At 36.9% G+C, this 16,112-nt stretch overlaps 2 protein-coding genes across 5 annotated transcripts; one reads left to right on the top strand and one right to left on the bottom strand.

Annotated features, from left to right (window-relative positions):
* The first annotated feature begins 1,893 nt into the window (after positions 1-1,893).
* LOC104084834 (uncharacterized) lies at positions 1,894-12,082 on the top strand. Of its 4 annotated transcripts, none has more exons than XM_009588792.4 (4): positions 1,894-2,421; positions 3,389-3,500; positions 3,603-3,675; positions 11,798-12,082. In XM_009588792.4, the coding sequence occupies exons 1-3, from the start codon at positions 2,017-2,019 to the stop codon at positions 3,653-3,655; spliced, it is 570 nt and encodes a 189-aa protein (XP_009587087.1). In that variant the 5' UTR covers positions 1,894-2,016; the 3' UTR covers positions 3,656-3,675; positions 11,798-12,082. The 4 variants fall into 4 exon arrangements, with proteins under 4 accessions (XP_009587087.1, XP_009587086.1, XP_070053144.1 ...); XM_009588791.4 differs by having other exon boundaries at positions 1,896-2,421; positions 3,603-3,695; XM_070197043.1 differs by having other exon boundaries at positions 1,901-2,421; positions 3,431-3,500.
* A 1,164-nt stretch (positions 12,083-13,246) lies between these two features.
* Positions 13,247-15,905, bottom strand: LOC104084835 (staphylococcal-like nuclease CAN2). The gene is made up of 9 exons (XM_009588794.4): positions 15,579-15,905; positions 15,326-15,381; positions 15,069-15,183; positions 14,853-14,966; positions 14,585-14,772; positions 14,442-14,498; positions 14,198-14,357; positions 14,048-14,116; positions 13,247-13,975 (listed from the first exon to the last, which is right to left on the bottom strand). Exons 1-9 carry the CDS (start codon positions 15,723-15,725, stop codon positions 13,871-13,873), a joined length of 1,011 nt encoding a protein of 336 aa, XP_009587089.1. The 5' UTR covers positions 15,726-15,905; the 3' UTR covers positions 13,247-13,870.
* Positions 15,906-16,112: the final 207 nt, after the last annotated feature.

Raw genomic sequence — 16,112 nt, 5'->3', positions numbered from 1 at the left:
AATATGTATGATTTTGAGTCTAAAGCCAAAGATAATGTATGATTTTAGGCTTTTTCTCAGTGTTATGACTAAAAGTGCACCACTTTGTTAAAGTAAATGGACTATTAGTGCTTCATGTGAAAGAATATGTATGACTTTGAGTCTAAAGCCAAAGATAATGTATGGTTTTGGATTTTTCTCTATTTTATTTGAATAAAAGTTGAAGTTTTGCGAGTGGAAGAAAAATTTTCACCCAAAAACTACCCTAAACCAGCTTTGGGAACTTGGAAATTTTTTAATTCCCCTCCCCCCCCAAAAAAAAAATATGATCATATTTCATAAATGATGTACGGTCAAAAGTATGTATTTTTATATATGAATCGCCTCGTATTTTGCTCTATTCTTGTTGGTGTGTAATTGCAATGAGTTAAGCTAATTTATGGTGTTTATATGTGTAGGAATCAATTTTGGAGTCAAATGGATTGAATGCGCATGAGTTGGAACTAAAAAAGGAAGAAAATGGACAAGTGCCGAATTCTAGAGTCCAGGGTAGCGCGACGTGCTACATGTGGCACTAGAAACAGAAGACCAAAAATTTCAAGCGTCCAGGCTAGCGCGATGCACTGCCTAGGGCATCCAATCTCAAAAATTATTCTATTTCGACTTGGAGAAGATCTTTTGGGTCCTAGATGCCCCTAACTCGTATAAACAAGGTTCTAACCCTAATCTGGAGGATATCTAACATATTTTGGGAGGAGAACATGCCACTTTGGAGGCAGAGAACACAAACCTCGCTTGGAAGGAGCTTCTAAGTAGTTTTCTTCTCTTCTCTTCTTAAACTTTATAGCTCATTAGTTCTAATATTGTGGGTGCTACATGAACGTTGTAGTTTGAAACTTGAATTGTTCTTATTATTTTGTCATATTGATTTATTAATTCAATCATGCGCTTAATTATTTGATTGCTTGATCACCAATTAAATACTATCTACAAATCTAGGATTGAACTAAGGAGAGGGAATTTTAGGTTGCATATAGGATTGAATAGTGCAAGATCTTGAACCTGAATTACGGGAAACCGATTTGCGGTTAGGATAAGGATATATCTAATCGCCTTGCTTGGTTACTATACGGGAATTATTAACGCGTTCTTGTTAATCCTAATTCCATAGGAATATATGCTCTAGATTAGCTTGAATAAGCGAGTTTTACTTCGGGAGAATACTACGAGTAATATTAACCATGTCAATCAATAAACCAAATAAATTAATTAGACAATTTAAGTGGAAGATTCAACGGAATATTTTCTCTGTGAATTCGTATCTAAGCTTGCCGAGTTGTTTTCTTTGATCTCCTAGTTTACGACTCTAGATTAGTTATATTTAATAAGTACACTTTATAAAATCGTTGGAATAGATTAATTATTTTAGTTTAATTTAAATGATAGTTAATCGTAAGTCCTCGTGGAAACAATACTCTACTTATCACTTTATTATTTGTCGACCACGTACGCTTGCGTGTGCGTTTGAGAGTAACAATAAACAAATAATATTTTTTTTAAAAAATAAAACCAAAATCTATGACCAAACGGAACGATTCTTAATTTTGACACATCGCCAAAAAATGCACAAAATGACCTTCTCAAATGTCAAATAAACTAATTTTTCAAAATTCAATAATGTAGGATTATGCTGGGTTATTGTTGTTGTTTCAAAATTCAGCTATGGGAAACTTTTCTTCTTCTGAGTAATTTTTATGAATATTAAAACATCTTCTATGGCCACTTGATTAAAAAAAATCAATGTGCGGTCCCAAGTCCCAACGTCTAAGCATTAAAAATCTCATTACGAAAAGAAAAGATAAAAAGATTTTTTACAAAGGAAGAGAAGAACATTAAGATCCAATTTCTATTTTAAAAATCAATTTTGTGGGTGTTCACAAATAGTGATATTAAATAATAAATATTCCTTTTAGGCACTCTACAATTACTCAAAATTCAAAAAGTAGAGGCCTAGTGGGTTTTTTCCTGTGACGTTTTATGGGGAAATCGGTTCCTTCGCCAAATAGAATCCAAGATTTTGCCAGAATTATCAGCAGCTCCAATAACAGAATCCACGGCCCGACCCAGGTCAAACCACCCGCATCCAGAATTAGGTCACTTCCATCCGCAAAGTCCAGGGCGGTGGTCGGCGGCGATTCATCGGAGCGGCGGCTAAAGTTGAAGACGAAGAACATGGAAGAAGCAAGCTCTAACTCCAATTCGAATACTTCTTCGTCAAACCAACAGCGGCAACGGGTACCCCTTGCTGACGTGGTGGCTGACTGTGTGAAGCGGTGGTTCCAGGACACTCTCAAGGAGGCTAAAGCCGGTGACATTAGCATGCAGGTCCTTGTTGGTCAGATGTATTATAGTGGCTATGGTATTTCCAGAGATGCACAGAAGGTGATTGATTTTTTGCTTCCGTTGATTTTGTATTTTGGCTTGTCTTAGTTCTCTATATAGTGCTCGTATTTTTCTTAGAATCTAGAAACTTAGTGATGTATAAATAACCTAATTTAGAGATTCATGCTTTCTATTGACAAGAGAAAACCCCATAAAACATATTGTTGGAGAGCATTCTGAACTTAGAATTGCATTTAACTTTTTTTTGTTTTGATGAGGATGGTGTCCGGGCCACTTGCATGCAACTTGACTATTCCAGTACCTGCTATCTATCACTAGTACAAGTACAAAAAAAAATAGAGTAAGCTTGTCCCAGGTTCACTAAAAGAATTCCTTTGTAGCACAGGTACCGGGTAACTCTGTCTACCAAGACTTACATAGATAGGAAGAAATTACCTAGTATTTTTTGTCTGCGTGGAGTTTACAATTGAACATTTGACACTCTTTGTGCTTACATAGAGTGAAGTTGAACTGTTGAACTTTGGGAAAAACAGCTGAGAACAAATGTTTATCATTGTCAAGCACATGAAATATCTTCAAATTTGAAATTCAAGCATGTGTTTGCCTTGTAATACGAGAAGATACACATAATTAAGAGAATGTGTCCACCATGTGAAGACAACAATGGAATTGAACTCGAACTCTTTAATAATTCAAGGAAAAAAAAGAAAAGAAACTACAGTGTGCCTGCTCAGTTCAAGTGCTTATTTTCTTCTTAATCAAGGTACACAATAATTATGAGGATTTACCATCATGTATGTGCTTAATTATCTTATCTCTTATTCAAGAAGTGAAAAACCAGAGTGTGCCCGCTCAATTTCGTCTATTCTTCACTAAAAGTTGCTCAAAATTTTCAAAGTAAAAAAGAAAATAGCACCAATCTTTCATCTGCCCAGAATTAGAGTTCTAGGTATGTTTGAAAGATTGACAGTTCTTCGGTTTTCTCTCTCTATTTGTTGTGTCTGAGGATGTGGGAAATGCTTCTACCGATCGATCCATTTGGGTACAGGGAAGAGCTTGGATTAACCGAGCTTCAAAGAGTCGGTCATCAGCGTGGAAAGTGAGTGATAAACGCCCAGGTATGTAGACGTTGGGTTTACTGCTTATATTGGTTTGGCATTGTTGTATATTAGTCCAATTAGGTGTTCATCTTTTTCTTATCTTTTTTTTTTCCTTTTTAGGCTATAATGCTAGTGATTCTGATTCTGATGATACTGTGGAGGACCCAAAGTAAAATTGAAGCACTTTTCACGGGTAAAACAAGCTATAGCATCGTAAGTTAAAATTGCGTTAATTTCTTTCACCCTTGTTGTGCAAACTTTTGAGGTTACGGTCTTGTTCTACTTTATTTCTTAGTTGATTGAAAATTACTGCACTTGCTAGGATGTCGAATCTCATGTGGTGTATTACAATGTCACTCTAACTAGATTACTTGATATTTGATAATTTCTTTAGCATTAAGCATTTCTGTCACATTATGGATCGTCTAAAGACCATACACTTGAACTTTTATCATTTGTATAACATATGGCAATGATTTGAGGGTCTTTATAGCGTACATGGGGTTGATGTACATGTTATTTTTTGGGGTATATATTAAGATATTTTGTTAATATTGAACTAAGATGGTGTCAAAATTACGATCAGTTGTAAATACATCAGAACTCTAGTACGGGATTTCTTTTTGCACCATAAGTATAAATGGAAGAAAAAAGAATATTTAACCCTCCTTACGTACTTTTCATACCTTAATATATATATATATATTCTGCCATTTTTTTTCTCGCCAAAATCAGCCAAAAAAATACAGAAGAAGCTATATTCCGAGCTTATTTCTTTCTGGTGTTCAGCTTTCTTGTCCAACTTACAGCAGCTTCTGCCACTGGCGTAGGTTATACCAATGATACATTAAATATTGAATAAATTCCATTGTAAAATTGCAATATAGCAGCTGATGACCTCCACTTACTTTTATACCAGCAACAGTGCAACACAAACTGAATATGATGCAACCGCTACCTACCCCCCCCCCCCCCCCCCCAAATAAGATATTTGCAGTCGAGATAGCACCCAAGCTTCTCTCCTTATTAATCGGTGGGCGTAAATTCTTTTGTTAGTCGTGATTGAGAATAAAGTTGAAAACTTTTCTTTAGGGCCAATCTCCACGCTAGATGTCAGACCAAAATTGCATACAGTTGCTATTACCCACCATGAAGCCAAATGAACTTAGAGAAACTCTTTCTTCCCTTTATGATTCCTTCCCACAAGCATGTCCTGTATGTTGCATGAGAACAAAACCTTCCTCCACATGGCATCTTCCAAGCATGCAAATCTCCATAGCGATTTTCTCATCAGAGTTTGGTCTAATATGTTCTTTGCAGATGCCCATCGTCCTGCTTTAATTGGGGCTATGATCTTATTTCACCCTACAAATGCCTTCTCCTTTCTCCATAAGCTCCACTGCGGAAAAAGTTCTTTTGTAGTTTTTCAATCCTCATGCTAATCAATGCTTGAACAATGATATGAAGCATGTGGGGACACTTATAAGTGCCGCCTTTACAAGAATTTTCTTGCTGCCCTCAAACAAGAATTGTCTATTCTATCCTTCCAATCTCTTTCAATCCTCTGTATCATGGTAGTCTCAGTTCAGTGTCCTTAAAATTTCCTTCTAGAAATAGGCCCATGTATGTAGCTGAAATGTTAGCCAACTCATACCACAAGCTGATGCTAATTCTAGAATGCTTTGTACTTCTCCAATCAGTAATAATTCCGAGTTTCCCAGGTTTACGTGTAGTCCAGATACAACTTCAAACCAAATCATGTGCTGCACAAGAATCGTACTTGTCTTGTCTGTGCTTCGGAAGATGGACGATGCCGCTATAAAAGACTGAAATAGAGATGTCGTAATCTTCCTCCATTGCTTACCTCACAGCCGCTCAAGAAACCTCTAGCTATGGTTGTTCCACCAAACCACCAATGATGTCAATAGGTCTACTACGTGTACTCAATCAGTCAATAAATGTATATATCTCGATTGCCAAGTAGCTATATGAATCCTCTATATTCATTCCGCTTTACTTACAATATTTAATTTCAAACTGTATAATTTGTTTTCTAAAGCTATTTGGGTTTTCTAAATTTAGAAATTCTCTAAACTCACACTCATCCCTACACAAACAAGTCTAATCCAGAATAAAATCCCTGATTGTTGCTATTTGATGCTACTTTTTCTCCCATTTTTCCTTATTGTCTTTTGTCTCCCTCGTTTTTCTTTCTTCCCCCTCTTTCTTCTTCTTCTTCTTCTACTTCCCTTTTCTTCCTTTCCACCTTTTCTTGAGCTTCTATCAGAAACAACCTCTCTACCTCTCCAGGTAGGGGTAAGATCTGCGTACACACTACCCTTCCCATACCCCACCTGTGGGATTATACTGGGTTTGTTGTTGTTGTTGTTGTTGTTGTATATCTGATCTAATGCAAGCTAGAAATCTTCACAGCGGATATTCAAAATATTTCCACCTCTTCTATTTTCCCTGAAGGCCATTCGGAGAAGGACATATATAGTTCACATGGTCATAGAACATTTTGATAACCCTGGTTTATCACATCTCAACGTCTAGCCTATTGTCTCATTAGCAAGCATACTTGCATCCAAAATCTCTCCCTCAAACAAAAGCATTCTGATTTTTAGATGTGAGCTTATAATATGAGACCTTTACTGACAACACCTTTGCTACAATCTTTTACATCCCTACAAAGTCAAAGTAAAAAATCTTTAATATCCATTGCCCTCCCCCCCCTCTCTAATCATGATTATGTATGAGTAACTAAAGCTTCGTTCAAAGAACACACATTGGTAGAAGTGATCCATGCACTTCATTGCATCATTTCTTGCCACGTCCCAATTATGTTGACAAAATGTTTTAGTGAGACCATTCGGTCCAAGTGCTTTATCATTCGGGGCCCGAGCAACTTTCTACAGCTTGTTAGACATTATCAAAGCTCAGAAGTTTTCTTAAGCTCTACCTTTTGTTCATGGCTAATACCTAAGTTGCTCCCACTCTTCACTTTCGGTGCCGCACCTGTGTCAGCATGACACCAATGCTGGTGTGGGTGTGGGTGTGGGTGTGGGATCTGTATCGGATCTAGTCAATCTATTTTGGGTACTTTGACCAGAAGCTAGGGAGAAATTCGAGACAAGATACAGTTTGATTCTTGAAATCAAAACCAAATTTAGGGTAGCTTTGATGTGAGTATTGCCGCCGTTGTGGAAGGCCTTGAATGGATCCTGCAAGAACCAGTTTCTTTTGTTTCTTTTTCTTTTTTAAGGGAGAGGAGTAGAGAGCTCTATGACGGGAATTGGGGAAAGTTCAGGAGTAATAGAGTTCTTAAATGAGGCTTAATATTGGAGTTTACCTGTTAAAAAATATTGTATCCTTTGATCTCCCCTATAAGAAAATCAATGTAGTGAAAGCTTGACACATTTGCTAAGTCTTCAAGAGCTTCATTCCTATAAGAATTAGAGTTCCAGTCCAAAAGTATAAAAATCAATTTTCAATTGTGAATGAAAGATAACTGTACAAAAGTTATTTCTTATAATATTTATAAGTCTCATGATTTAGGCATATTTTTATAATGCTATTTCTAGATATTTAAATTATTTTTAACCAAATACCCACACATGTATTTGAACCTAGATCCGTACCCCTGGTCTGAAAATTTAGATCATGAAGGTTCCGACCTCAAGATCCGCACCCATAACACGCATCGGAGTCCGAGCAACTTAGGCTAATACTCTGCAATTCAACACCTCCATGACGGGCCTCAAGATTTACTTTTCCTGATTTAGTGTTTGTAATTTGTAAATATTGTAGAAATTTCCCCCTAACTTCATTATCCCCGGGAGCTCTTGTCCATTGATTTAAATTTATATATTTTCAAGGAAGCTATATCTTTTACTTTTATCAGCTTTAGGCGTACGACATAAGAACTTAATTTTTCCTTTAAAAGTTCAGTGCAATCTCCCTTTTTCAACCAATTTTTGCGGGAATAGTTTCCACCATATCTCATGTGAGCAACAACTTCCTATAAGTATTTTTTTTAAAGTTCTTTTCTTTCTAAGCAGTGGAATAGAATAACCCGGCTGAAGCAGTGTTGTGAAGAGCGTGAAGCGAGGAAAGCGACAAGCCCCTTTTTCGCAAGCGTGAGGCGAAGCGCTCGCTTTTTTGAAGTGAAGCGGAATTAAGAAAAATATTAAAATAAATACTGCATAGACAACACATGTTACACATGTAACTGCCAATACTAAAAAAATTGGTAGTGAGACTAAGAACAAAAGATGAAAAATTGAAGGAAAAAACAAATGGCAGCATTTCGCTGCAATTTTAAGGACTGAAACGAAAATAAGAAGAAGAAGAGAACGAGAAAAAGAAGAACTGAAGGGAAAAAAAAATTGGCAGCATTTCGCTGCTATTTTAAGCACTAAGAAGTAGAAAAAGAAGAAGAAGCGGACGCTTCTCGCTTATTTGTGAAGAAGAAGAAACATACATGGCGCTTCTCGCTTTTTTGGCAAAAGCGGACGCTTCAACCTACCTGGCGGCTGGCGCTGAAGCGAGCGCTTTTCACAACACTAGGCTGAAGCGTAATGATCTTACGTATGTAATGCATTTTATGTCCCATTTTTATACTCTTTTCTGGAAGTATTCCAAAAGCTCGGTGCAATTTGCATGAAATCTATTATTCGTCTTCAAACTAGTGGGTTTCAATAAATCTGTAACCAGAAAAATAAATTGTTTTTTCCCCAAAAGTATTTCTTTTATTAATTCTGTATTGGAAAAGGAATTAGTTTTTTTTGCCTGATCTTGTCATCCTAAGTCTTCCCATTATTCTCTTCTTTCCGTTTCAGATTGTTCAATTCCTTTGAACAAATTTTCAATGTTTGCCTCTAACTTCTTTCCGTTTCAGATTGTTCAATTCCTTTGAACAAATTTTCAATGTTTGCCTCTAACTTGTGAACAACTTTTTTGTACATCTTTAATTCCTCAATGCTCTTAGGCCTTAGCTTTTTGAAGCTTGGTTCTCCTTCAACAGAATAGCTATCCCTTTACTCTTTAACCATCATTTTGAAGTTTTGTTGCTCTAATGTTGTATTTTAGGATCTGAAATATGGAAGCCCTCTGTGTATCTTGTTCTCTAATAAATATGGCCAATCTCAGATATTGGTTTAGGCAACTCAAGAAGCTGCCCTATTCATCCGTGTGAATTTACGAATCTCTCTTCCCACTTAGTTTTGTATCAAAAGTCTTTCTGGTCTTTCTATTATGGAAACTCTTGTCCTATTCATGCACATGAACTTTTTTCGTGATAAAGGTATAATCACAGCTCCACTAGTAAAAAGGTAATCTTAGAAATCCTCTATGACCTCCCTGGTATTATAAGAAATCTTCCGTGACCTCCTTGGTAATTTTATTTTATCTTTTTTTAAAGGTGGTGGTGTCCTAGCCATTTTGCTCGCACCTCGACTATCACCATGTACCTGTTATCTTCTATCAGCACATGTAACAAGTAACTTTACCACTAAAGCTTAATTAGATCGGAAGAATTCAACTAGCGTTTTCTCCCTTAATTTTCATTTTACTTTATTTATTGCTTGGTCACACCCAGTGCTTTAAAAGGCATTTTCGGGGCTAGTCCTGGGGCGAACCTTAGGGCGAGGCGCACAAAAAATACTGCCAGGCGATGGTGGGGGGCAAAAGTCTCAGGAGGCGTACGCCCAACAATTCGGGGCGTACGCTCGGGCATTGAGGCGCGTTTTTGTAGTGAGGCGCGCCCAAGAGACTTTTCAAATTAAAACAAAATTTGCTGAATAAGTCCTTAAAAATATAATGCCAAATTCTCTAAAGTCCGCATGTAATTACTCAAAAGTTTTAAAAAGGAACTGAAACATTAAAGTTAAAAGTCAAGACCTTTTTTTATTGCTAGAACCCCTAATTTATGGTCTTTCCCTATTCTTTATCTTGTCCGCAACTCTGCTACTATCTCCCAAAAACAACGAACAATCAATTTTTTTCTGCAAATACAAAGAAAACCCATTCTCTTCCATAGCAACAAGTTTAAATTGCAGGTTCGTCATCCTTTTTGTTCCTCCACGTAGAGAACTTTATTCTTTCAACTCAAGTTACTTGTGCTTGTAAGTGGCATATAATGGATTGTTTTGACTAGTTTTTTGTGGGATGGAGCATATCTATATATATTTTTCACTTATTTATAGTTTTCTTTATTTATATATATTTTTTACTTACGTATAATTTTCTTTAATTTTTATGCAATTTTACCTATTTAAGAATATTTACTGTATTTATATTATTTTATAAAATATTAAAAATTAAATATCTATGGGCTTACGCTCCGTGCCTCGGAGCTTACGCCTCGCTGAGGCATATGTAAAACGCCTCGCCTTAGGCCCATGCCTTTTAAAATACTGGTCACACCCATCGGTGCCCTCCTTGAACATTCTATCAGACTGCAATTGCTCGTCGATGCAATTGCATTAAAATTCCGTGTTATTTGCCTTGTATTGCATTGAGTTGCTGATTCCATGGCCTATTTGGTTCTAAACTATAGGTTCTTATGTATATCCAGTTGTACTTGATTAAAAAAAAATGATATATCCAGTTGTAGCAATGAAGGATTTGGCTGACTTTGTTGCGCAACATAGTGCTAAATGCCTATTACATAAGCAATTGGGTTTAGGTGAGAGGGACTAGTAGGTATTAGCGAGACAAGTGGTAACAGTTTGCTGTGTGCACTGCATGTCGAAAACTTAGGTTGAGAGTTAGGCATAGATGCAGTTTCTGATACTGATCTTGTCCCAATTTTCGAAGAAGGGGTTTCTTCAGATCCACAATGACAAATATTTGAAACAAGAAAGTTTGGGTACTAGTTCTGCATGCATGCAAATCTATTATTTTCTGGGTCTATATTAGAATTAATAGTTATATATTCTTGTATGGTTTAAAAATTTCTATCTAACGCAAACAAATGGACTGTAACTAAATTGAAAGGCATGTAGATCACCATAGGAAAAGACGTGTGAATTTTTATATTTCCTTTGTTTCTGCTGATATCTTTTTTTTAAAAAAAATTCCCCCACCCCTTCTATGAACTAGTATTATCAGCATAAACAAGGTAATATTCTTCTTGAGCCTTTAAGCTAAAGGGTTAACCATTGAGCACTCAGATTTGGAGATCTGTCAGAAGCTTTTGGCATTTGAATCTCTAGCTTATGAGGGACCTGCCTAATATAGTAACTGTTTCCTAATGGCGTCTCATGGAAGTGAATGATTGAAGGTTAAAATATTTATCAAGGGCCTGGAGAGGTGAAACTTATGGCACCGCAACTAAATAACTATTCCTTCTGCTCCAAAATAGACCCAAAAGAAAATCATAGATTTGCATGTATCAGCAAAAACTTCCATTATCTCTAAGTGGAAATTAGAGTTGTAATATGTTTGCTTCTTGTGGACTGCTAAAGTGGAGGAAGTTTCTGCTCTCCTTTTCCCTAAAAAGAACAGTAAAATAGATCTCATATCGGTTTCTAGAAGGGAAAAGGAAACTAAGCATTACTTATAATTGTATTTGATATAGACTAGGCCCTTCTAACCTTGATTGATGTCAAGGTAACAGGAAGCAGAATATAAAGTTGCTTGAAAGGCATTTAAGATGGCACTTTTTCCACAGAAGAGTGAACAAACTTGACTATTTTGTCCTCCCAATGGCAATCTATTTTTTAGTGTGGCTACTTTTTGCTCCACCACTTGGGACTTTTTTTTTGGTTCTGCCAAAGTAAGAGCTAATATTTGCTCCTTCGCAATTTTAGTTAAGTCTTCACTAGTTTCTCCTTGTCTTTTGACGCATTTTATGCATTTCCATTTTGGTTCACTCATTGGTTCAATACATGGAGTAGGTTTTGATTTTTGGGCATTTACGAGATTGTTTCTTACCAAGTAAAACGTGAGCCAATGTGCTTATTTTTAGGAAGCAAAGTGTGCAGGATATGACGACAGAAATACAACTATTGCCTGCAATTCTTTAGAGTGCTAGGAAAACTAACTTTTTGTCAGCTATATAACCCCTCTTTTCTTTAGTGGTTGTCTTTTTTTTTTTGTGTGTGTGGGGGGGGGGGGGGGGGGTTACATGAGGGGAGGAGTCTGGCTAGTTATCCAATCATCTCAGTAGAAATAAAGTAGACTGTTATATTGTGCTCACAAGTTTATTTTGGCGTCCTTGATTTTCTTTTGCCCACAATGGGGCACATCATAGTTTCCATGCTTGAAACTTTATATCCTATAATACTCTAATTATAATTTGTTTTATGCAGTGTATTTTTGTGCTATGCCTATGCCAGCTGCCAATCCTTTGCAGTTTTGTAACAGACGTTGAACTGGACTTACTGTTCTGATCTTCATGGTCGTTTTTCATTGAATTACTCCATGTCCATAATGTTATTTTGCCTAAGTGGAAATCACTTTCTTTACATTAGTTTATTTTCTTTGTGTCATGGTTGTTTGATCTTGTAATTCTGGCTTAACTGGGAAGAAAACTGGAAAGGCAATCATTCTTTGTTTATTTCGTCAAGTCTGCTTTAGTGGATTTTGCTTTTCAAGTCTTCGTGTTTGTTGAATGAACATTTGAAACCTCAAGTTGCTTTGGTGTAGTTGCATGCCAGAGAGTTGTTCCATTTGTGGTAAACATCGATAACATTTTGTAGTTTATGTTGAACGAGATCCTAAATGGGAAACGAGAAGTGGGGGAAAAAAAGTTTAAAAATGGAGATCGTTCTAGTGGTACCACTCAAGGGTGGTCTTGCGTCCAATAAAGTGGGTAAATATTATGGGAGATTAATGCTTAATTGTTTTCTTCTTGTTTATCTACGGCTTGATGGATATCTACTTGGTAATAGCTATTGAAAAATAGCAACAATTTCAAAAGTAATCGAAATTTAGCCATTTTTCATGTAAAGATAAATCTGAACGAAAACACCGTTCAAAATCCGAAAAATATTCCAGCATAGGTATTCCTTTATCGATGGCTGACCTCGCTTTGGGGTTGTGTCTCGATCTCCTATGTGCGAAATATAAGGGACTAGTTCCTATAGAGATTCTCCTTGGTTTAATTCCACGCCTTATGACGAAACGGGAGAAAGCTTTTTGGCCAATTCAAGGTCAGTCGTGAGCTGTAAGAAAAGATAGTAGCGAACCAGAAGACATTGGAGAAGGTGGAACCAAGGTGCTACACTAAACTAGGCGTTACCTGGGGCCGCACGTCTGCCTTTCACGAAGGGAAAGTTTCATTCTTTATAGCCGTTACGAAAGCTAGAGAGATGGCCATATCTTTTTGATGAATCTGGTTCCAGTATAATATGCTGGAAGTTCATACACATGTGCTCCAATTTCCAGTATATTATGATAGAACTTTCCGTGTGTTTCTAGCATAATATGTTGGAAGTTCATACGTAGGTAGGGCTGTGCATGGATCAGATCGGATCGGATTTAGCACATTTCGGATTCGGATTTAGGATTCTACAAAATGCAATCCGAATCCGATCCGAATTAATATCGGATCGGATCAGATTTTAAAGTTTGGATCATATTGGATTTTTGAATTTCGGATCGGATTATTATGCCTCAAAGTTGCAAACTCATGTATATTTTCTTTGTAAAATAGGTAATACAGGAAGAAAAATTCATGTTTATGCAATTATGAGAGTACTATGGTACCAATATAGCTAAATCCAGCAATTGTAAAGATAATAACTTGGAGGAAGATGTAAATGAAGTACTGACTATTCGAAATTAAAGTTTAATATTTATACATGCCCTAATAGTTTCGGATTTCGGATCGGGATACAATTATACCAATCCGAATCCGAATATCTGAAATTTTAATAAATACAATCCGAAATCCGAAATTGAGCGGATCGGTTCGAATTTCGGATATCCGATTCAAATGAACAACCCTATACGTAGGTGCACCAATCTCCAGTATATTATGCTGTAACTTTTCCTGTTGCAGTAATATAGTGGTTATTTTTCAATGACTTTGCAAACACTAACTATTTTTTTATTACCGGTCCGAAAACTGGCTAGCCCGTGCTATGAAAACCGGAGCGCCTGGTAGATTTATAGAAAAAATGTTCTGATGGTAATGCATAGAGGCACCTCGGAAGGAAATAATACATATACAAGGAACGTACGATCACACCAATATTGCTTCCTTGGGGTTAAATACTTCAATTACTAGGGGCATGTAGCTTCTCCATTGCACCTCATCTATATCAACACAATTTAATCTGGATCGAGCTTTGAATATAATGTTACTCTGGCTTCCTTATGCTTGTGCCTCGGCTTTGTTGAAGCTCTTGTTTTTCAAGAAAAGCAAAGCTTTGTTGGATTTAAGAACGTTGGTTTTCACGTTTCTGCTTCCTCCATTCCCATGGCATTTCAGGATTTCTGGCCGCCCACAAGCCGATTCGTTTTGCTCGAGCTTCTTTCTCCCACTAAAACCATGGAGAAAAATCCTTTAGAAAGATTGCCTTGGTCAGTCTATAGCGACATGAAATTTCAGTTACCTTTTCTAACTCTGGACGCTTGTCATACGCAGTATAGTGCCAAGCCAAGCCCTTCTTCAGCATCACTTCCTATAAGAGAGGTCAAGTCAGGACTACTAGACTCTTAATTGAGTAACTGGGAGAAGAAATTGCTGTATCGGATTTCAGTACCTGTACAAATATGCCATTGCAGTATATATCTCCTACGCTGCGGCCGTAGCGATCCTCCTCATAAACTAAGACCCTTAAACTCTTGCCCTGAACAACTTTAGTTAGTTCTTCCGTGGCCTCTTTACCATATGGCATTGCGCTTTCTGGTGCATCTATTCCCCTGATTTCTTATTCATTCGTTATTTACCAGTTTGAAATATACCTAAACTAATGAAAAGACTTTTCCAAGAAAGCGTCTTGATACCTTAATCTGATCCTATATTTTCGAGCAAGAACTTCCTCATTGTTCACTGGTATCACTCTGTTGACAAAAAACTCAACTCAGAGAACTGAAAGTAATGAATGTATGAATGGAAAAACAAATGAAGCTATGCTTATGCAACTGACCGATATCCTGAATCTATGATTTGTTTGTGCAGTTCATCTGCTTTGGGATAATTCTTCTGAGCCCTTGCGTTTGATCTTTGAACTGCCGCAACTTGCACATCTCTTGGGAGACACGATGACTCTCTAGGATCTGTTGTACTAACATATACAGTTACTGTATCTCCATCTGCCACAGCCCTTGCATCCACCTAGCATATAAATACTAGGAGCATTACACTTATTTGAAGATTCAGAGGTTTAACAAGTTTTGAGATTGTAAAATTCTTACAGGGAGAGTATGCAATTCGAACTTGACTCCTTGTGGATGTGATGGAGGAACACCATCACTGCTCAGTTCAACTAGGGAGTGAGGAAGAGGAAGACCATAGAAAGCCAATAACCCCTGAAATCAATATCAAATCTATGACAGTCTAGCTAGACATTATTAACAAGTTGGAAATTTTATGAGATTATTAATTAGTACGTAGTGCCAAGTTATAACTACCTCAACATCTGCTTTCTGATGTCTTTTTAAGGTCTGAATGACAAGCCTTGAAGCTTCTTCAGGTGTTCTAGGAGGAGGCTTTGTTTCTCTCCATGCGTCTGAAAGTTTCTTATACCTTCATTTTTCACCAAGAATGTACGTGTAATCAAAGCCAAGGACAACAATCACACAAATGCAAAGTAGATACACATAAATTTAAAACTAATATTGATAATTGGAGCTAGTATATACTACGAAATTGCTTAATGAAGTTTTACCACTTAGCTTGAGCCTTCTTGGATGAGACAACATGCTTACTCAGTCCTTGAGGAACCTTGAGAAAACACAACAAGGTTTATAATTTTACACAAGATCCAACTGAAACTGAACAACCCGGATCTTAAAATTGCTTGAAAAAAGTATTTAGGACCTCAATTCAGCAATTGGTACAAGGACAATTGACATTTTTCATAACAAAAACAGAAAATTCAGATTAAAGGAACAGTACAAGCAAAAATAAATTAAAATTACCTGTGAGGTGATTTCAAAGTTGTAGAGATCGTGGGCTAGAGCTGAAACGCCGACGGTGGTATGTGTCACACCGTGATGGCCGAGGGAGTCAGAATCTGCAGAAGGTTTGCAGCATTGACCATACAAGAATCTTAGTGCGTTTCCCATTCTTGGGATCTAAATTATTCCTTTTTTTAGATTCTGGGGAAGCAGAAAAAGATGCCAATATCAAGATGGAATTAACTGAACGGGGAAGCAAGAGGGTTGGATTGGGTTTAGCTTTTAGGTTCGTTGATTGGAGTTGAGGAAAATTGAAGATCAAGTTTAGGGACCAATCAGGCAAAACTTGGTAACGTAGTGAGTTGTGATTGGTTTAAGGATACGTAATATGTACTGTTAATACTTGTGGGTCAATGCCTCAACGGTACTTTAAGGTTCGCAACACTCCGTATCCTACGCGTATATTGATTGTATCTTTTTAAGTTTAATTCAATAAATATTGTTAGTGCTGAAAATATTTATACATCAAGTCCCGGCGGCTTTCCGCAAGATCTT

This window comes from Nicotiana tomentosiformis, chromosome 3 (genome assembly GCF_000390325.3).
Source record: "Nicotiana tomentosiformis chromosome 3, ASM39032v3, whole genome shotgun sequence".
NCBI lineage: Eukaryota > Viridiplantae > Streptophyta > Magnoliopsida > Solanales > Solanaceae > Nicotiana > Nicotiana tomentosiformis.
The sequence above is the reverse complement of the archived record's forward strand: the minus strand, read 5'-3'. Positions and strand labels throughout refer to the sequence as shown.

What these genes read in the sequence shown, in the direction of transcription:
- LOC104084834 (XM_009588792.4), top strand. Translation starts at nt 2,017, where the DNA reads ATGGGGAAATCGGTTCCTTCGCCAAATAGAATCCAAGATTTTGCCAGA. An exon ending in TTTCCAGAGATGCACAGAAG is followed by an intron (nt 2,422 to 3,388) that starts GTGATTGATTTT and finishes GTTGTGTCTGAG; the next exon opens with GATGTGGGAAATGCTTCTAC. An exon ending in AGTGAGTGATAAACGCCCAG is followed by an intron (nt 3,501 to 3,602) that starts GTATGTAGACGT and finishes TTTCCTTTTTAG; the next exon opens with GCTATAATGCTAGTGATTCT.
- LOC104084835 (XM_009588794.4), bottom strand. Translation starts at nt 15,725, where the DNA reads ATGGGAAACGCACTAAGATTCTTGTATGGTCAATGCTGCAAACCTTCT. An exon ending in AAGAAGGCTCAAGCTAAGTG is followed by an intron (nt 15,184 to 15,325) that starts GTAAAACTTCAT and finishes TGAAAAATGAAG; the next exon opens with GTATAAGAAACTTTCAGACG. An exon ending in ATCAGAAAGCAGATGTTGAG is followed by an intron (nt 14,967 to 15,068) that starts GTAGTTATAACT and finishes TATTGATTTCAG; the next exon opens with GGGTTATTGGCTTTCTATGG.